The sequence below is a fragment of the Psittacula echo genome (genome assembly GCF_963264785.1).
Source record: "Psittacula echo genome assembly, chromosome: 26".
Taxonomy (NCBI): domain Eukaryota; kingdom Metazoa; phylum Chordata; class Aves; order Psittaciformes; family Psittacidae; genus Psittacula; species Psittacula echo.
Window position 1 is genome coordinate 2,682,950 of NC_137761.1, and position 19,164 is coordinate 2,702,113.

At 64.6% G+C, this 19,164-nt stretch overlaps 3 protein-coding genes across 4 annotated transcripts; 1 reads left to right on the forward strand and 2 right to left on the reverse strand.

Annotated features, from left to right (window-relative positions):
- Positions 1-617: 617 nt before the first annotated feature.
- SHE (Src homology 2 domain containing E) lies at positions 618-4,474 on the reverse strand. Its single transcript, XM_080635022.1, has 6 exons — positions 3,586-4,474; positions 2,897-3,023; positions 2,150-2,458; positions 1,582-1,732; positions 1,365-1,484; positions 618-1,039 (listed from the first exon to the last, which is right to left on the reverse strand). The coding sequence occupies exons 1-6, from the start codon at positions 3,967-3,969 to the stop codon at positions 853-855; spliced, it is 1,278 nt and encodes a 425-aa protein (XP_080491148.1). The 5' UTR covers positions 3,970-4,474; the 3' UTR covers positions 618-852.
- A 2,116-nt stretch (positions 4,475-6,590) lies between these two features.
- Positions 6,591-14,935, reverse strand: UBE2Q1 (ubiquitin conjugating enzyme E2 Q1). 2 transcript variants are annotated; one of them, XM_080635042.1, is made up of 13 exons: positions 14,521-14,901; positions 13,992-14,096; positions 13,134-13,238; positions 12,500-12,550; positions 10,154-10,294; positions 9,615-9,699; positions 9,175-9,235; positions 8,593-8,683; positions 8,433-8,491; positions 8,170-8,218; positions 7,948-8,043; positions 7,795-7,861; positions 6,591-7,009 (listed from the first exon to the last, which is right to left on the reverse strand). In XM_080635042.1, the coding sequence occupies exons 1-13, from the start codon at positions 14,782-14,784 to the stop codon at positions 6,978-6,980; spliced, it is 1,206 nt and encodes a 401-aa protein (XP_080491168.1). In that variant the 5' UTR covers positions 14,785-14,901; the 3' UTR covers positions 6,591-6,977. The 2 variants fall into 2 exon arrangements, with proteins under 2 accessions (XP_080491168.1, XP_080491169.1); XM_080635043.1 differs by lacking the exons at positions 8,433-8,491; positions 8,593-8,683 and having other exon boundaries at positions 14,521-14,935.
- Positions 14,936-15,532: 597 nt separating this feature from the next.
- Positions 15,533-18,476, forward strand: CHRNB2 (cholinergic receptor nicotinic beta 2 subunit; the record flags this gene model as incomplete). The annotated part of the gene is made up of 6 exons (XM_080635085.1): positions 15,533-15,575; positions 15,865-16,010; positions 16,103-16,147; positions 16,597-16,706; positions 16,814-17,774; positions 18,306-18,476. 6 exons carry the CDS (start codon positions 15,533-15,535, stop codon positions 18,474-18,476), a joined length of 1,476 nt encoding a protein of 491 aa, XP_080491211.1.
- Positions 18,477-19,164: the final 688 nt, after the last annotated feature.

A 19,164-nucleotide genomic window follows, 5' to 3' on the forward strand; every position in this document is an offset into this window, starting at 1 on the left:
AGCACCCCTCATCTATCCCCCATATGCCTTGCTGTGCACCCTAAACAAGTGCCCCATGTTGTGCCCCCCCCCACGCCAGCGAGTGCCTCCCAGGCTGTGCCCACCCCATGCTGGGTTGTGCGAGGCCCCAGGGAGCTGCAGCTGCACCCAGGCAGGAAACCACAGCGCAAGGGGAGGGGGGCCCGGGCACTCTGGGGACATCGTGTCCTGTCGTCCCCCCCGCGCTAACCCCACTCTATAAAAAGCCTGGCAGGATGCAGATGAGGGGGGGTGCCCAAAACCGCTACCCCCCAAACCCAGTGTGGCTTCTGCTGGCACGAATGGGGCTGTGCCCGGCTTCTGCCCTCCCAACTGGACTGGTGCCTACTGGGGGGGACGAGGGGTCTGAGCCTGGGGCAGTCCCCCCAGCCCTGACACCCTGCTCCACAGCTGGCAGCCGGCCCCACGGGGGCCCAGCAGGGAGAGGGCTGGGTTCCTCTTTCCATCCTCCAACAGCACCCACAGGCAGGGCACTGCCCATCCTGGCACCCTCGGGGCCCCCATCCCTATGCTACATCACGGTCCCATCCCCATCCCCTGCCCGTCGCAGCCCCCCCGGCCACCCGCCTCCTCTCAGCCAACACGTTTATTTCACTACTCCGTTACACGTCCCCGCCTCGCTGCGCCCCCCCCGGCACCGGGCCGGCTCCAGTACGGGGCGGGCAGGATCCGTCCTGGTGCAAAGAGGGCGCAGGCGACCGGTGCCCGGCGGCAGCAGCAGGACGGGGCTGCGGGGTCCTTTGCGGACCCTGCCCCACGCCGCAGGGCTGGGGGGGGTCGCGGGCCAGCCGGGGGTGGGGGCATTAGTGGGTGCTAATGCAGCTTGCAGTGGACGGGGTGCAGCAGGGCCATGTGCTCGGCCCCCTTGAAGGGCAGCTTCTCGGTGGAATAGTAGTGCACGACCTCGGGGACGCTGGCGAAGACGCCGCTGGCCTGGCTGAGCGTGTACTTGTTGTCCTTGGTCTGGGCCACGATGATGTGGACGCAGCCCTGGCTGGTCCTGGGCGGCCGGTGCGGGGCGTCAGAGCCGCCACCACCCCCCGGCGCCCGCCCGCCCCGCTGCCGCATCCACCCCTGTTTGTTCCCGTCCCGCTCCGATTGTTTCGGCTCCAGGGGCTCCGCTTCCTCAGGAAGGAAACGCCACCGGCGCTGCCGACAATGCGCCGGGGAGGGCGGGGGGGGAACCGCCACCACCCCCCCAGTCCCCCTGCGGGTGCGGGGACGGGTCCGGCTGCTCCCACCCCATCCCTGGGGCTCTGCTGCAGTATCCCCCCCCCCCCCCCCCAGGCACACACGCCCCCGTCCGGCTCCGCGCAGCCACTCACTTGAGCGCGATGGAGTACTTGCCGCTGCCGGTCTCGCTGGTGCGCACCAGGAACCCGGCCTCCCGGCACGCCTGCAGCCGGCTCTCGGCCTCGGCCCGTGTGATGGCCCCGTGGTACCAGCTGCGGGGGGACGCGGGGGACGCTGAGCAGAGGCCAAGGCACAGGGACCCCCCCCACCCCTTTCCGTTTCCTGCCCCGGCTCGGCCTCGCCACTCACGGCTGCTTCTCCAGCGCCAGCGCGGGGTCCACCCTCTCCCCTTCGCTGTGCTCGGGGCCTGTCGGCTTCAGCATCTTGGGGGTCCAGCTCTTCTGGCGAAGATGCTGCCGCGGCGCCTCCTCCTTGGGCCACTCTGAGCCCTCAAACTGAACTGAGGCGGGGATGACAACGAGATAAACAACCAGATAAGAGCTTTGAAAGACACTTCCCTGCCACCTCCACCCCACCTCTGTCCCTGTCCCCAATCAGCCCACCCCACCCTGAATGAGCAGAGACATCTCCAGCTGCATCAGGGTGCTCCAAGCCCCTGTGTCCAACCTGGCCTTGAACACTGCCAGGGATGGGGCAGCCACAGCTTCTCTGGGCACCCTGGGCCAGCGCCTCAGCACCCTCACAGGGAAGAGCTTCTGCCTAAGAGCTCATCTCCATCCCCCTCTTTTAGTGCAAAATCACCTCCCCTTGTCCTATCACTACAGGCCCTACTAAAAATTCTGACCCCATCCCCGTCCTCATCCCTCTCCCCATTTTTGTCCCCATCCCCGTCCCCATCCCCATCCCTGTCCCCTACCTGATAGTGCCTTGACAATTTGCTCCTTCTTCCACTCCCAGGGCTGCTCGTACTCCCCCGCCGGGCGCTCATCGTTCTCGGGCAGGCGTCCGTCCCCAGCCCTCGGCCTGCGCTCTGGGGTCCCCCCAGTCACCCCTTCCCCCGGCTCATAGGGGGTGTCATAGAGCTGCGGCCCCTTCCCCACCGCCTCCTTGCCCCCCGGCCACTTGGCTGGCTCCAGCTTGCCCCCGCCCTCCCCAGGCTCGCTGGGCCCGTCCAGCAGCAGGATGGCTTTGACCAAGGGGTCCTTGGAGCCTCGACGGCGGATTTCTGTGGGGAAGAGGGACTGTGCGTCAGGGCAGGGCAGAGACACCCACCATTGCCACCCCAGCGCCTGCCCTTGGGGAGGGACATGCACCCCATGGCAGGGATGCCCCCCTGGGAGGTCCTGGAGGAGGATGGAGCCCATCCTTGTGGCGCCTGGCCTGCTGTTATCACACACACCGGTGGGCCCAGGAGGGGTCTGTGGCAGCAGGATGCTACACCCCACACTGCAGCTCAGGAGGCTCCACAGCCCCCCGGCCCCTTGCTTCACCCCATGGCGCCGGGCTCTGCCAAATGGCCCCGGCTGCCCCACATGGAAAATAACCATCAGCAGCAAAGCTTTTATTTCCAGCTTCCGGCCAAGTCAGTTCCTGTTGTTGTGGCTTAGCTGGGCAGGCGCCACGGCCAGGGGTCACTGCTTGGGGGGCACCACACGGCACGTACCTGTGATCATCTGCTGCGCATCGTAGGGCTCCATGTACCCGTCGTTCTCCCCCAGGCGCTCGGCCTCCCGCTGCCCCTTGGTGCGCTTGGCATCATAGGGATCGGCGTAGTCCTCCAGGATGATGATCTGGGAACAGGATGGGCAGCACCAACCATTGGTGGCTGCTGGGGATCCCCACCGGTGGTGGGGTGGGAGGCGATGGTGGGGATGGCACCGGTGCAGAGCCAGGCAGGATGGGGACAGGGACACCGGGGTCCCACGGGCAGGATGGCAGCTCCTGGGGGTAGATGGAGCTGTGCCACAGCCCAGGGGCACCTCTGAGGGGGAGCAGCACCCAGCCCTGTGCACCCCGGCAGTGGGGAGAAGCCTGGGGGGTAGGGAGGAGCTTGGGGACACTTTTGGGTGACACCCCCACCCCCCACCCCATCCCAGTGCTCTGTGAGGGGGGGGTGAAAGTCCGGCTTCCAGAGCAGCTTTATGTAAGCCTTTGTTTAACCAGCGCCGGGTCAGGGTGTGCTGGCATCCGAGGGGTCGGCGCTCCCCGCTGATGAAGGGCAAGCGGGATGAAGGGAGCTTTGAACGGGACTTGAAGGCAGCACGATGAAAGGCCGGGGTGAGCCGTGCTAATGAGCTGCTGCAGTCCACAGTGGTTAAAGCCGCCCCAGCACCCCCACATTTCCCTCCTTACCGTCTCTGTCTTGGGGGTCTTGCCCTTGTCCTGCTCGGGTGCGGGCGGGGGACCGGGGTACCCCTTCCCGTTCTTCTCGTGGGCCTCCACTTTGATGAGGCGGTTGATGTAGGTGCCGCAGGGTTTGGGGGGTCCCTCCGGCGCCCCCCCCTCCACTCGGGAGTTCTTCCGCATCTTCCCGGTGGCGGCTTGGAGCAGACCCTGCAGGTTGTCCCGGGACAGCCGCCCCCCGCCCTCCTTGCCGCCCCCCGGCCCGGCCCGGCAGCCCCCCAGCTCAGCGCCCGAGTTCTTGCGGCTCTTGCCGAGGCTGCCGCTGCCCGGCCGGGCCCGCTCCGAAACCGTCTTCAGGTTGGAGGGGAACTCCTTGAACCACTTGGCTGCCATGGGGCCGGCGCGGGGCAGGGCCCCGCGGCCCCCCCCCGGGGCGCTCCGACACCCCACGGCCACCCCACCGGCTCAAGGCCGGCTCAGCCGGGGGGGCGCGGGGCAGCCCGGCTCCCCCCAGCCCTGGGAGCGGGACCCTCGGTGGCCTGGGGCCAGCCCGGGACTTGGGGGGATGCCGGCGGGGGGCCGGGGGGCTCCAGGCGGGACGGCCGCTGGGTCCCCAGCGGTGCCGGCTCCCGGCTCCCCGGGAGGGGACCGCGTCTCCGCGGGGGACCCTGGCACACGAAGGCTCCCGGGGGTCGGGGTCTGTGCTCCAGCGGCGGGACTTGCCGGGGTTCTTCCAGGCGTGCGGGGGGGTCCGGCCGGGGCAGCCCCGGGAGGCTCCGGGGGTCTCTATCCCCTGGAAGGGGCCTGGGCGTCGCTGCGTGCTCCGGGGGGTCCGGCCGGGGCCCGTCTCCGGGGGCGGCCGGGATGCGGGTGCGGGTCAGGCCGGCCCGGGGGGCCCCATGCGGCGGCGGCGGCGGGACGGGACGGAGCCGGAGGGGGCGGTGGGGCCGGCGCTCCCCGCCCAGATCCGGAGGGGGCGGCCCCGGGGGACGGCGCGGCACCGGCCGGGCGGGCGGGCACCGGCCCCGGCAGCGGCGGGGATCCGCGGTCCCGTCCGCCCCGGGCCAGGGCCTCCGTCCGGCGGCTGCCGGGGGCTGGGGGCGGCTGATGGAACGGGGGGACTTGACCCCACACACGGGTCCCAGCACGGACCAGGTGTGTGCAGCCCAGTGGAGAGACCCCACGGACCTCCCTGCATGGACTCTCCTGCCCACCCGCGGGTGAGGACCTCGGAGGCGGAGGAGGAGTGTTACTGACCCGTCTGCAACAGCCCAAGGGAAACAAGCAGGCCGGGAGGTGCAGATGAAGATGCTCTCCAGCCCTCAGGATGGGGCTGCCCTGGTTCGGGGCAGGACACGGGCTCTTCCAGGGGCTGGGGAACATCCCCAAGGACCAGCCGGCTTCAACCCACGGCAGGGTCCTGCTGCTGTGAGCCCCTGACAACTGGTCCCCAGCAGCGTCCCCTTCCCCAGGAAGGCGCCGGCAGCACCGTAGGAAGCGGTGGCAGTTTCTTTCCTTTGGCGCATTTCAATCCCCCCCATCACAGCAGGGGCCTCACCAGCAGGACAGGCGCCGGCAGCACCGGCTCGGTGGCTCCGTGCCATCCGCTGGGAAGTCTCTCCCCATCCGCATCCTCCGCAGCTCCCCGGGGAACTCTGCGGGAGCGTCTCTGGCAGCAGCGACAGATGGCACTTGGGTGCCCGCTTCCCCGAGCAGCGGAGCGGAGCCGGCGCGGTGCTGAGGCTGGAGCAGGATGGAGCCCGGCGCTGGGGCGGGTGCGAACAGACGGCACGGGCAGACGCCGCCAGACGCCAGCTCGCGCGGTTCCTGCCGCGCTTCCAGCCCCGGCGCCCGGATCCGAGCGGGGAGGGGATGCGGGAGGACCTTGGCGAACCCTCCCGCTCGTCGTGGCCTGGACGCGGGAGCACGGGCCCTGTGAGCGGCCCCAGACCCAGCCCTGCCGCCAAGCTCTGCAGGTGCAGCCCCCACCTCACCCAGCAGCACCCCCAGAAGCCTTTGAAACCTGCATTAAATCCGCCCGACAGCGGGTTCGCGGTGCTCGCTGAGCTGCCCCGTGCCCCCAGCCCCAGGAGCAGCGCTGGGGAGAGCCCAAGGGCCCTGCCCGGGGGTGCAGGAGCAGAAGCTGAAGCCGGGCAGAGCCGTTCAGGGTCACAAACCCTCCAGTCCTGCAGCAAAGGGCTTAAAAATAGCCGCAGGCAAGGCTGGAGCTGCTCCCGCAACGAGCACCGAGCAGCCCCCGGTAATCCCTCGCCTACAGCTTCTCCTTGCACGGCTGGGAGCAGGACCAGGAGCAGCTGCGGGAGCAGATAACGGGCGGCTTCTGAGGCCCTTTGATTTGGTCATGGCTTTGATTCAAACACTGAATTAATGCTGATGGCCCCACATTGACACTGATGAGTCAGCTCTGCCTCCAGCTGAGGACACGGCCCCACACCCAAAGCTCCTTCCAGCAGCCTCAGGACAGAGCAGGGGGGATTCGAGCAAGGAACAGGGACAGAAGCACCGGGGCAGGACTTGAGCAACGCCTCCCCCCGGTAGCACAGAGCTGAGCAGGTACAGACCTCCCCCGAAGCCCAGCCCCTTGCTGCGGAGACAAGAGCAGCAAATCCTGCTCCTCTTCAGGCAGCTACTACAGGGACAAGGTGCTCAGGTAGGGCAGAGGGGCTACAGCTCCAGGCTTGCCCCAGCCAAGCCTCTGCTCATCTCCCACTGCTTGGCAAGACAGGAAATGGAGAAAGTTGGAGGGGCACCTGCAAACCCCTCACCCAGAGCAGGAGCCAGGAACACCTTAAGACCTTCCCCTCTCCACTTCCAGAAGCCAAGGGAAGGGGACAGACGCCCTTCACCCCTGGTGCCCAAAGGGTTTTCTTCTTCCAAGGCCACTGTTGCAGCCCTTCCTGCATGGGTCGTGCGGCCACCACCCCGAGAGGCCGGCATGCTCCTGTGCCCCCTGGGCCAGGGGCAGAAGAAAAGACACAAGTGAGACCAGGATCTTCAAATTAACAAACTGTAACTTTTCTCCAAAGATACATTTTTCCATACACATCCATCATACACTGTAACAAAAAAAAGCAGTGTACATGAAATAAGAAAATAAATTAAATCCAATAGCATAGGTAAGGAGGATGCTCAAGACTGGAGCAGAGTCGAAAGGTTCCAGCAATACAAGAGGCTCAGGAAGTTTGTCTTAAACAAGAATTGCTGCTAGCGAGGGTCCAGCAAGTGGTGTCGCTCAGTCCCAACTGCTTAAAACAGTTTTATTTAGAGTTTTTAAACAGCCATTATTGTCCTGCAACAGGCAGAGCTATTACATCCCAGGAGAAAGCATTGAGATCCAAGTAGAGCATCCAGAAGATGAGGTTGGTCCTGCAGCATCCATGCTAGCCATCCTCCTTGGGCGGTGTGTACCAGCCTGAAAGGAGAGAGATCTGTGAGGGACACTGGGAACAGGAGGGAATGCACTGCTGGAAGCAGCAGCACAACCACAGAGTCCTGCTGCCAAAGGGCTGCATGTCCCAGACTACTGGGAGGCTTCTCTCACCAACAGCTCCCAGACAGGGACCTGCTGTCTCCAGAGGACGGTGCAGCCACATGCTCTGCGCTGCAGTGCCTGCTCTTGATGGCTGGCATAGAACTATGTGGGAGGGAGCTTAAAGCTCCTCCAGTTCCAAGCCCTTCCACTGGAGCAGGGTGCTCCAAGCCCCTGTGTCCAACCTGGCCTTGAACACTGCCAGGGATGGGGCAGCCACAGCTTCTCTGGGCACCCTGTGCCAGCGCCTCAGCACCCTCACAGGGAAGAGCTTCTGCCTAAGAGCTCATCTCAGTCTCCCCTCTGGCAGGTTCAAGCCATTCCCCTTGGCCTGTCCCTACAGGCCCTTGTCCCAAGCCCCTCTCCAGGTTTCCTGTAGCCCCTTTAGGCACTGGAGCTGCTGCGAGGTCTCCCCAGAGCACAGCAGAGGGGCAGGATCCCCTCCATGACCTGCTGCTCCCACTCTGGGGGTGCTCCCAGCACATGGGGGAGGTTCTGGGCTCAAGTGCACACTCTGCTGGGTCATGGGGAGCTTCCGATCGACCAACACCCCAAGTGACCTCGCTCCAGGTGACCTCTGTGCTTGGGGCAATGGCTCATCCAGCTGCTCAGCCAAGGGGAGCCTGGCTTAGCAAGGACAAATGCACGCTCCATCCCTCAGCCCTTACCATTCTTCTCATGGATCTGAACCAGGGACTTGTAGGACTGCTGGGCTCTGGTCAGGCTGTACTGATTCTGCAAGGGAAGCCAGGTGCCCATCAGTGCAGCTCCACACTGCTCCCAGCCATGCCTCAAGCCCCCTTGCACTGAGCAAGCCCTACCTTATTGGCTCCAAACTGCACTCGTGCCTTCCCTTTCACCAGGGTCGCACTGATCTGCATGATCACCGACTCGATGGAGTAGGCGCTGCTCCAGCCCTGACAGACAGAGCAGAACACAGTGAGGGCAGCACAGGGCCCCTGCTGCTCTCCCAGGGCAGGAGAGCCAAGCCAGGCAGCTCCAGGCAGCAGCAGGAACACAAAGCACAGCCCAGAGGTACCCACCTGCTTTGTAAGTAGCTCCATGCAGATGGCACCACCACCCAGGACATACCTTGGGGGAGGAATGAGGCAAAGTCAGGGCAGAGACAGACACAAACTGTTCCCTCAGATGGAGAAACACACAAAAGGGAAAGCCCCATCTCTGCCTCCCCAAGAATCACTGCCAGCTTGTGCCAGGGAGACTATGGGGCTGTCAGCACTGAAAGCTGCTGCAGGAAGCAACGCTGTGAGCTCACTGAGCAGGGAGAGGGGAGCCAGCTACTTACCCCCCTGACAGCACTGGGGACACGACCCTTACGAAGGGTGGATCAAAAGGAAAGTTATCCTGGAACAAAGAGGGAAGCAAAAAGCAAAGCCATTGAGGAACATTGCCTGAGGATCCCGCTGAGGCAGAAGCAGCTCAAGCAGGGGAGGCACAGGCCTTACTTTAAAGGAGAAGTTGAGGAGGATGAAATCTGCTCCTTCTTTCTCTTTGAGGATCTGGAGATCATTGTGCAAAGCGCTGTCCTCATCAACCCTGCCAAGGAGGAGGCCAGAGGCTCAGGCAGGGCCGTGCACTCGGCTCCGCCGCGCTCACTGCCACCGGCCCCGGCACTACTGTACCTGGATGGTCTCACCCTGGGGGCAGCGACAGCACGGGCTGTCAGCATTGTGCTCCTGGCTTGCAGAGAAGACCATCAACCCCTTGTGCATGCTGCCAGCTTAAATATAAAGCCTGCCTGGCCCAAGCAAAGGCAGCACTGGTGTCTGGAGGGTGTGAGAGCTCGGGGTTTTGTCTGATGAACCTCTTCCAGGACTCTAGGAACAGCAGACAGACTTGCAGAGCCCTCAGATCATCTCCCCTTTCTCTGGAGATGCTCTTTCCTTTGGGATGTGCAGACAGCAAGCAAGCTGCCCAAGAGAGAGGCTAACCCAAGGTGCTCCCCTGCCCTGCTCACTTCCCCTCTGGCTCACAGGGATGCTTTGGTCCCACACCACAGTTGCATGATCCCAACCAGTGGCACCTACTTCAGGAGTTTGACGTTCCAATCGTACAGGCTGTCGTTCACTAGTTCAACTGCATAGTATCCTGCAGGGCAGAGAAGGGCTGTCACTGCGGGGGACACCTCACAGTGGGCCAAGCCATCACCCAGGTTTCAAAACCCTTGGAACTGCAGCACAACCTCAGCCTGGCAGAGACACCCCCCCCCCCCAAAAAAAAGCAGCACTTATCCAGAAGGACATTCCTGAGGGCAGCAGTTTTCCTATGGCTGCTCCTTCACAAGCCCCTGGGCATAGGAAAGCCATGGGAGCACCACCCCCCTCAGGGCTAATCCTCCCAGCACTGAGGGGAGCAGATGAGGTCGTTTTGCTCCCTCACAGCGCCTCTGAAGCAGCTCTGAGGCCCTTGGGGTGCCCTGGGGAATGAGGAGGGAGCAGCCCCAGCCCGGGGCCCCCTTGGCACTTACCGCCCTTGAAACTTGGTGATCGGTAAATATCCCTGAGCTCCTTCATCAGCCGGTCGGTGGCCTGCACAGACCCAGACACTGCACCCTGCGGGGGGAACTGCACTGTTACACTGCCCCCGCCACGGCTGCTGCTCTACAAAGCCAGCACCTGAGCTAGAACTTCAGTCCAGCCTCAAACCCAGCCCTCCCAGTGTCCCCATGTCTTCCTCTTTCCCCCTACAGCAACTCCTCTTGCCCCACAGATGCCACCCCAGGCAGCAGGAACCTCTGTGCCCTCTTAACTGCACGAGAACCTCAGCCCAGGAGCACAACCCACAACCCAGCAGTGACCTCCATGGTGCTGAGTGAGGTGCAGGGAGCAGAGGGGAACCGCAGAGCTCCCTGCAGGAGCACCAATGCCTCGGCGGCACTTGAGACCCCCAGTTACTTCTCTGTTGAGTCCCAGCCTCCTCTGCAGCAGCCACACCAGGCCCTGGGAGCCACTGCTGTACCCGCGGCAGGGACAGCCCCAACCCGCCCGCCCGCCGCGGGACACGTACATTTAAGTAATCTTGCCTCTGATTCTTTTTGATTTTCTCTAGAATGGCCAAGTTCTCCTTCCCAATGCCTTCATCCTCCATCTTCTTCCCATCCGCCGGCTCTTCCTCTTTCATCTCATAGTGGTCCAAGTCCTCAGAGTCCTGGGAAGGGCAAAGGGGAGTTAGGAGGAGACTCTAACTTGTCTTTGCTCCTCCGTGCAGGCAAAGGCTGCCCTGCACCAGGAAGGATTCCCACTACAACTCTCCCTCTCAGGAAGTCCCAAGCCCTGATCCGAGGCACAAAGAGGGTGGAAGACACAAGGCTGGGGCTTGCGCAGTGATGAGGTCTCAGGCACTGGGCTCCTGCTGCCCTCCCATAGCGAAGCCAGCAGAGCACCACACTTCCCCTTCCCGGACTGAACTGGGCTCATTGAGCTCTTTGTCCTTCCCTGGATGCTTCCAGGTGGATTCTTCCCTGCCCAGCCTCAGGCCTGCTTACAAGTAGCCCCTACTGTGACAAATGCTTCCCAAGGAGCTCCATGTAAGCACAAGGTGCCTGCACCTCAGCTCCATGGCTCTGGACACTGCCCTGTGCTGCTCCCCCTCCACAAGCAAAACCCCAGCACCAGCAGCACGAGGGGAGCCCCCCACCTTCCCATTCAGTGGGGCAAGAGAGGTGATGGCTCCCAGCAGGGAGGCTCTCTGTAGAGCAGCTCAGCTCTCCAGGGCGCAGCAGCCCCAGTGACCTCCCCAAGCCCAGCAGACGCTCTGCCCATCAACCCCTTCACACAGTCACTGGGGTTGGAAGGGACCTCTGGAGCTCATCCAGTCCAGCCCCCTGCCAAGGCAGGGCCACAACCTCCCTGCGCAGCCTGGGCCAGGGCTCTGCCACCCTCCTACTGCGGTGACACTTGGTGTGTGTTAGTTTCTGGCCATCGCTCCTCATCCTGTCACTGGGCACCACTGGAAAGAGTCTGGCCCCATCCTCCTAGTACCACCCTTGAGATAGTGATCTGCCTTGATGGGATCCCTTCTCAGGCTGCTCTTCTTTGACTAACCAGGCCCAGCTCCTTCAGTCTCTTCTCAGCAGAGAGATGCTTCAGACCCCTGAGCATCCCTGTGGCCTTCACTGGACCCTCTTCAGTTCCATCCCACCACTCCTCAGGCCCACGTGTGCAAGATCCCAGTTGTTAAGAGCCATCCAAAGCAGACACAGCAACCAGGAGGCACTGCAGGATCTCTCTCCGTGCACCGTGTCAGCACACAGGGGTCCCTACCTGAAGCTGCCAGCAAAGAGCTGTGGGTACACACAGCTCTAACAGTGGTGTTAAATCCTCTGGACAAGGCTTGACTTGGGCCTCTCCAGGCCTGGTGCTGCTATTCTGGAGGAGCAGCAGTTTCGGAAGGGTTGGGACATTTTTAGACTGTCACACAGGAAAACAGATCCTGCCAGAAAATCCCTCGAGTGGATTAACCTGCATAAACCATCTTGCAGCAGGGCCTGGCTCTGCTGCTCTGGTCTGCTCCTCCAGCACTGCCCAACAAAGCCAAACCTCTGCTCCAAACCCTTGTCCCTGCACCACGATGCACAGCGGCAGCAGAAAGCAGGAGGGAGAAGCACTCAGCTCCTGAGGGTTCCTCTCCCAGCCCACAGAAACATGAGGACAAACCCCAGGTTGGGATATGCTGGTACCAGTTTAAGACTCCTCATTTTCTGTGAGGACCCTGGCAAAAGCTGACCTTGATTTAGCACCCCAGGGACAATGGGAAGCCCCCAGGGCCCACTCGGTGTGGGGCTGCCCCAGGCCCTGCAGGGCCCCTCAGCCCCAGGAGCAGTGTGTGAGCCAGCACTAAACATCACCATGGAGACTGGAGATGATTCCACCCACTTGTAGAGCTCTAAACCACAAACCAAACAACCCGAGGCTGTGGGTTCCGCAGGAGGATATTCACAGCCTGCAGTGAGCTCTGGCTGCCTCTGCCAATTAGCTTGGTGCACACTCAGCCCAGCCCAGCCCACCTCATCCTCGCCGTGGGAGTCCCATGCTCAAGTGTGCTTTCCCTGCTGACAATGCCAGCCTGGAAATCCCACCGCTCCGGAGGACACTGCAGGCTCCAGAGCACAGCAGCACAAGCAGACAAGCTGCCCGAGGGGCTCCCCGCTCAGCTGGGCTGCTGCCAGCCCCTGGGTGTCAACACACGGTCCCCATCCATGAGCCATGGCTCAGAACCAGCAATGTGCTGAGCCCAATCTCGAGCCTTTGAGGCTCTTCCCAGGCATAAGCCCTGTGCCTCGCACCTTGCTGCAGGCAGCTCCCTGTGCTCAGCTCTCCGGCGTACTCCCGCAGACACCAAGGGGGCACTTACCTCCGGCATCTCTTCGTCTTCCTCCTCAGAGGACACCTCTTCCTGTGTGCTCTGCAGGGACAAAAGGCCAGAGATGAAGACAGGACCAGGGGCAATGGGTTTAAACTGAAACAGGGCAAGTGCAGGTTGGACATAAGGCAGAAGCTCTTCCCTGTGAGGGTGCTGAGGTGCTGGCACAGGGTGCCCAGAGAAGATGCAAATGCTTCATCCCTGGCGGTGTTCAAGGCCAGGCTGGACAGGGCCTTGGGTGACACGGTCTAGTGTGAGGTGTCCCTGTTCATGGCAGGGGGTTGGAACTGGATGATCTTAAGGTCCTTTCCAACCCAAACCATTCTATGATTCTGTGATTGCTCTGTCAGTTTCCTGAGGCAACACTCCTGCATTCCCAGGCTCTCCCAAGGCAAGGTGACAGGCCATTTACACACAGAACCACATTAAAAGCAGACTGAAGCCAAGAGCCTTCCCAGGAAGCTGTGCATGAGCAGTTAAGCAGCTCCAAGGACCAGCAGAGCAGGTTAGCATCTCCCAGGACAGGGATCCAGCCCAGCGAGAGGATATCAACCCCTCACCTGCCCCATTCCTCCTCCAGGGCTCAAAAGTCAGCTCCAGAGAACTCCCTTTCTGAGGCACTGACCTGTTCTGCCGGCAGAGGCTGGTCCAGCATCTCCACATCGGGATGTTGGGGGAGGTTGTAGAGTTTGCACAGGTCAGAGATGATTCGCTTCAGGTGCTGCAGAAGCTGTCCAGAGAGCAGACAAGGGTCAGAGAAGTGCAGAGACATCCCCCCTAAGCCCTCAGTGCTGCAATGCCCTCCCTCACAAACGAGGGAGCAAAGGCCCAGAGGCTGCCCTGCTCCAAGCTGGGCAATCAGGCCCCAGCATCCAAATCAAGAGCTGCTCATCCCAAAGTTAGAATCACAGAATGCTTTAGGTTGGAAAGGAGCTTAAGATCATCCAGTTCCAACCCCCTGCCAGGGGGAGGGACGCCTCACACTAAACCATGTCACCCAAGGCTCTGTCCAACCTGGCCTTGAACACCACCAGGGATGGAGCATTCACAGCTTCCTTGGGCAACCCATTCCAGTGCCTCACCACCCTCACAGGGAAGACCTTCTTCCTTACATCTAACCTGCACTTCCGCTGTTCCAGTTTGAACCCATTGCCCCTTATCCTATCACTCCAGTCCCTGATGAAGAGTCCCTCCCCAGCATCCTTGTAGCCCCCTTCGGACACTGGGAGCTGCTCTGAGGTCTCCAAGCAGCTTCTCTTCTCCCAGCTGAACAGCCCCAACGCTCTCAGCCTGGCTCCATACAGAGCTGCTCCAGCCCCTGAGCATCCTTGTGGCCTCCTCTGGCCTTGCTCCAACACCTCCACGTCATTTTTATGCTTTTAACCAGAACTGCACCCAGTGCTGCAAATGGGGTCTCAGCAGAGCACAGCAGAGGGGCAGCTCAGGCCCTACCCTCCCCTCACCCCCAGCAGCACCCCCTCACCAGCGTGTCTCCTCTCCTGACTTCCACCAGCCTCTCCAGGATAGCTGCCAGGTTCGGGTCGTCTGACTCCACAGACCAGATCGGGGGAACGGCTGGATAAGACTCCTGGGGAGGAGGAGAAGGCGGTGCTTGAGTTGCTGCAACTGCCTCCATCCCAGCAATACAGCCGGCAGGCCACAGAGCAGCAAAGCCAGGGCGCTGCAGCCCCACATCCCTCACACAGACCCCTCCAGCCCACACTGGGTGCCTGCAGCCTCCCTCCACCGAACAGGACCCAAAGCCCTGCTCTGGCCCCACGGCCCCGGCTCAGCTCTGTGCTGTTGCCCCAGCCCAGGGAGCAGAGGGAGCCGGTGATGCTCCGGTGCTGGGGACCTGCATCGAAGGCAGGACCCCCGCCAGGTATCCCTGCTGCAGGGGAAGCACCACGCGTGCCTAACGCAGCACCCGGACTCCGCACCCACCCAGCCCAGGCCGGGACGAGCCCCGAGGGCTGTGGGAGCCGCTGCGGGGGGACTCCGCCGGGCCTCACCGTGATGTTGCAGTGGATGCGGACGGGCCCCGGCGGCGGCCCCCGGGCCGCGGAGCCCCCGGCGCGGTCCGCGGTGCCCGGCACGAACTCGCAGCTGATCTCGTCGGGGCAGGCGCTGCCGATACGGAACCGCTCGTGGCCGCGGTGGAAGATGGACTCGAGCAGCCGCAGCTCCCGCCTCAGGAGCCGCCCGGCGGGGGCCGCGCTGCCCCCCCCCGCCGCCGCCTGCGCCCCCGCCGCCTCCTCCGGCCCCGCCCGCTGCATCTTCCCATGGAGGGACCCGCTCCGCCGCCGCCGCCGCCGCCGCAGCCCCCGCAGCCGCCGCAAGATGGCGGCGGGACGGCCCCGCTCGCCGGAAGCGCCCCCTCCCGCCGCTAACGGAAGGGGCGAGGCCGCAACCGCCGGAAGCCTCCCCGCACCGGGCGGGACGCCGCCGGGCCGGAAGTGACGCAAGGAGGCGCTGCGGAGCAGGGGAAGGCGGGGCCAGCCCCTTCAGCCACGCCCCCATGTGACCACGCCCCTCACCGCTAGCCACGCCCACGGGTCGGGAGTTGCGGGGGGGGGGAACCGGCGGAGGGGGGGGGGAACCGGGGGGGGTCCCGAGGTGCGGGGGTCCCGGGGTGGCCCCAACACCCGCCCCCGTGTGTGGGGCGCTCCAGGTCTACCGGCAGCTCTGCCCTCCCCCGCCCCGCTGGGGCCGTCGGGGCTGGACCCCCGGTGGGGCTGCGGGAGCCGGGCTCCCCCCCCGCGGTGCCGCCCGCTCCCGGTGAACCCGCGGCGGAGGCGGGGATGGCCACGGGGCCGGTGACGGCGGCGGTGACGGCGGCGGAGCGCGGGGCGGCCCCGGCGCAGCTCCCGGCACCGCCTCCCGCCCGGGGCCGCCCCGCCCGGGCCGCCGCCGGCTCCAGCACCGCGGAGAGCGCGGGCAGCACCGGGGACAGCGCCCGCACAGCGGCAGCGGCACCGGCACCGGCAGCAGCACCGGCAGCGGCACCGGCAGCGGGCCGCCCCCATGGCGCTGCTCCGCGTCCTTTGCCTCCTCGCCGCCCTCAAACGTAAGTGCCGGGGTTCGGGGAGGCGGGAACCGGCACCGGCACTGTCGCGGAGGGGACCGCACCAACTCCCTATTGCACAGATCCGTCTGGTACCCACCACGCACAGGCTCGGTGCGGACCCGGTACCGGCTCCCTCCCGCTGCCCCGCCCCGTCCGAGGCTCCAGGCCCGGTCTGGCCCCGAAAGGCTCCGCAGCCCCCGCGGGTCCCCATTCCCCTTCCCTGCCCCGAGAGCCTCAGCCCGGAGCCGGGAGAGACCCCCCCGGGGCTCAGCCTCCTGCCTCCCCGCAGGGGGCCTGGGCACGGACACGGAGGAGCGGCTGGTGGAGTATCTGCTGGACCCGGCCCGGTACAACAAGCTGATCCGGCCGGCGACCAACGGCTCGGAGCTGGTGACCGTGCAGCTGATGGTGTCGCTGGCGCAGCTCATCAGTGTGGTGAGCTGCCGGGGCTCAGCGCCCCGTCCCCCCATGCCCCTGCCTCACCCCCAGCACCCGGCGTCACTGCCCCTCCATCGCTCTCCCCACAGCACGAGCGGGAGCAGATCATGACCACCAACGTTTGGCTGACCCAGGTGGGAGCCCTGGACCCTGCGCCGGGACCCCCCATTCACCCTGCCCCAGAACCCCAAATTCATCCTGCTCAGGACCCCCCCATTCACCCTGCCCCAGAACCCCAAATTCATCCTGCTCAGGACCCCCCATTCACCCTGCCCCAGAACCCCAAATTCATCCTGCTCAGGACCCCCCCATTCACCCTGCCCCAGAACCCCAAATTCATCCTGCTCAGGACCCCCCCATTCACCCCGCCCTGGGACCTCCCTGCCCTGAGCCTCCTCATACCCTCTTGGGAGGGACCCCAATGCCCACCCTGCCCTGAACCCCTCCTGCCCTGGGACCCCCCCATACACCCTGGGTGGGACCCCAATGCCCTCCCTGTCCTGGGGCCTCCCCCTGCACCCTGCTCTGGCCCCCATGGGTGGGACCCCTGCTCCCCCGGCTGGGCTGAGCCTGTGGGTCGCAGGAGTGGGAGGATTACCGCCTCACCTGGAAGCCGGAGGACTTTGACAACATGAAGAAGGTTCGTCTGCCCTCCAAGCACATCTGGCTGCCTGACGTGGTGCTCTACAACAAGTACGTGGCTCGTTTCTGGGGTGCCCCAACCCCTTCTGGGGCTCAGGGGGGATTCTGTGGCACCGCTGGAGCAGGGCGAGGGCTGACAGTGAATCCCTTTGCACCAGCGCCGACGGCATGTACGAGGTGTCCTTCTACTCCAACGCGGTGATCTCCTACGACGGCAGCATCTTCTGGCTGCCACCGGCCATCTACAAGAGCGCGTGCAAGATCGAGGTGAAGCACTTCCCCTTCGACCAGCAGAACTGCACCATGAAGTTCCGCTCCTGGACCTACGACCGCACGGAGATCGACCTGGTGCTGAAGAGTGAGGTGGCCAGCCTGGATGACTTCACGCCCAGCGGCGAGTGGGACATCGTGGCGCTGCCCGGCCGGCGCAATGAGAACCCCGATGACTCCACCTACGTGGACATCACCTACGACTTCATCATCCGGCGCAAGCCGCTCTTCTACACCATCAACCTCATCATCCCCTGCATCCTCATCACCTCCTTGGCCATTCTGGTCTTCTACCTCCCATCCGACTGCGGCGAGAAGATGACGCTCTGCATCTCCGTCCTGCTCGCCCTCACCGTCTTCCTGCTGCTCATCTCCAAGATCGTGCCTCCCACCTCGCTGGACGTGCCGCTGGTGGGCAAGTACCTCATGTTCACCATGGTGCTGGTGACCTTCTCCATCGTCACCAGCGTTTGCGTCCTCAACGTGCACCACCGCTCGCCCACCACGCACACGATGCCCCCCTGGGTCCGCACCCTCTTCCTCCGCAAGCTCCCGGCTCTGCTCTTCATGAAGCAGCCACGCCAGAACTGTGCCCGCCAGCGCCTGCGCCAGCGCCGGCACACGCAGGAGCGCGCCGGCACCGCCACTGCCACCCTGTTTCTGCGGGCCGGCGCCCGGGCCTGCACCTGCTATGCTAACCCCGGTGCCAGCAAGGCCGACGGGCTCAATGGGTACCGGGAGCGGCAGGGGCAGGCAACGGTGCCCGGCTGCGCCTGTGGGCTGGAGGAGGCTGTGGATGGCGTGCGCTTCATTGCTGACCACATGCGCAGCGAGGACGATGACCAGAGTGTGAGTTGTGGCAGGCAGGGCTGGGGGTTGCGGGCAGGGCTGGGGGGTGCGGGCAGGGCTGTGGGATGCGGGCAGGGCTGGGGGATGCAGGCAGGGCTGGGGGGTGCGGGCAGGGCTGTGGGATGCGGGCAGGGCTGTGGGGGGCAGGCAGGGCTGTGGGGGGCAGGCAGGGCTGGGGGATGCGGGCAGGGCTGGGGGTGGGCGGGCAGGAGCTGTAGGGGCCGGGCAGCGCTGGGGGGTGCAGAGCGTGCGCTGGTGCAGGGCTGCATCTCAGGAAGGGTTGCGCGGGAGCACCGAGGGGGGCTCTGCCTGGCCCCATCCCGGAGCTGCTCCCGCACGGCCGGGCCCTGCGCGGCACCGCGGAGCTGCGGGTGGGGGCTCAGGGCCGGGAAACGCGGCCCCCCCCCAGCCAGGCTCAGTGCGGGGCCGGCGGGGGTGGCCCCGGGAGCTGCGGCGCTGATAGAGCCGATGTGAGGCTCGATCCGAGCTCCCGGTCCCCGGCCTGACCCGGCCCCCTGCGGCCCCGCGCAGGTGAGTGAGGACTGGAAGTACGTGGCCATGGTCATCGACCGCCTCTTCTTGTGGATCTTCGTCTTTGTCTGCGTCTTCGGCACCGTCGGCATGTTCCTGCAGCCCCTCTTCCAGAACTACGCCACCAACTCCCTGCTCCAGGTCGGCCAGGGCACCCCCACCTCCAAATAGCACCGGGTGGATGGTCCCGGGCGAGAGCTGGGCTCCAGGCAGCCACTGCAGACCAATAAATGCTCACGCAGGACAGGGCTGGGCCCATTTAGTGTCGTTTCATCCTGTGGGAAGGAGGGAGCGGGATGCGGCGAGGGCTTGGGCGCCTCCAGCTCGCCACGGCCAAGGTGAGGGGTGCCAGGGAGGAATAGGTTCTGGAAGAGCAGAACCTCAATTGCTGAGGGAGGGAGCGCAGAAACCGGCTCCACAGGGATGCATCCGTCTCCTCCTGTCAATGCAGTCATGCGGGGATGGGGCTGCCAGAGCCCTGTGTCACCCCCAGGGCTGCCCAGAGCCGGGCGCTGGGGCACGGGGAGAAGGATGGAGCATGGACCAGGCAGGAGGATGCTGCGTTTAGGTCCGACCTGCAGGCAGGGCCAGGGGCTGCCCCACGCTCCAGCAGTGCCACCATCCATCCCCTGCTGCACTCCAGGGTTGGTGCATGGAGCCATGAGACCAATTGGGCAAGTGAAAGGGAACTGCAAAGCCACTGCAGGGGAGCGGGGCCCGTGCTCAGCCCCGCAGGCAGGAACTGGCCTCGTTGGGGAGATTCAACGGGAGCGTTTGCTATAAATAAATAGCACTAATCCTCCGTGTGGGAGCGCGGCGCAGGCAGCGCCGGCCCCAGGGCACCCGCACGCGAGGGATG

What these genes read in the sequence shown, in the direction of transcription:
- SHE (XM_080635022.1), bottom strand. Translation starts at nt 3,969, where the DNA reads ATGGCAGCCAAGTGGTTCAAGGAGTTCCCCTCCAACCTGAAGACGGTT. An exon ending in TGCGCAGCAGATGATCACAG is followed by an intron (nt 2,459 to 2,896) that starts GTACGTGCCGTG and finishes TCTTCCCCACAG; the next exon opens with AAATCCGCCGTCGAGGCTCC. An exon ending in CTGGCGCTGGAGAAGCAGCC is followed by an intron (nt 1,485 to 1,581) that starts GTGAGTGGCGAG and finishes GTCCCCCCGCAG; the next exon opens with CTGGTACCACGGGGCCATCA.
- UBE2Q1 (XM_080635042.1), bottom strand. Translation starts at nt 14,784, where the DNA reads ATGCAGCGGGCGGGGCCGGAGGAGGCGGCGGGGGCGCAGGCGGCGGCG. An exon ending in AGCCTCTGCCGGCAGAACAG is followed by an intron (nt 12,551 to 13,133) that starts GTCAGTGCCTCA and finishes TTGTCCCTGCAG; the next exon opens with AGCACACAGGAAGAGGTGTC. An exon ending in ATCACCAAGTTTCAAGGGCG is followed by an intron (nt 9,236 to 9,614) that starts GTAAGTGCCAAG and finishes TCTGCCCTGCAG; the next exon opens with GATACTATGCAGTTGAACTA.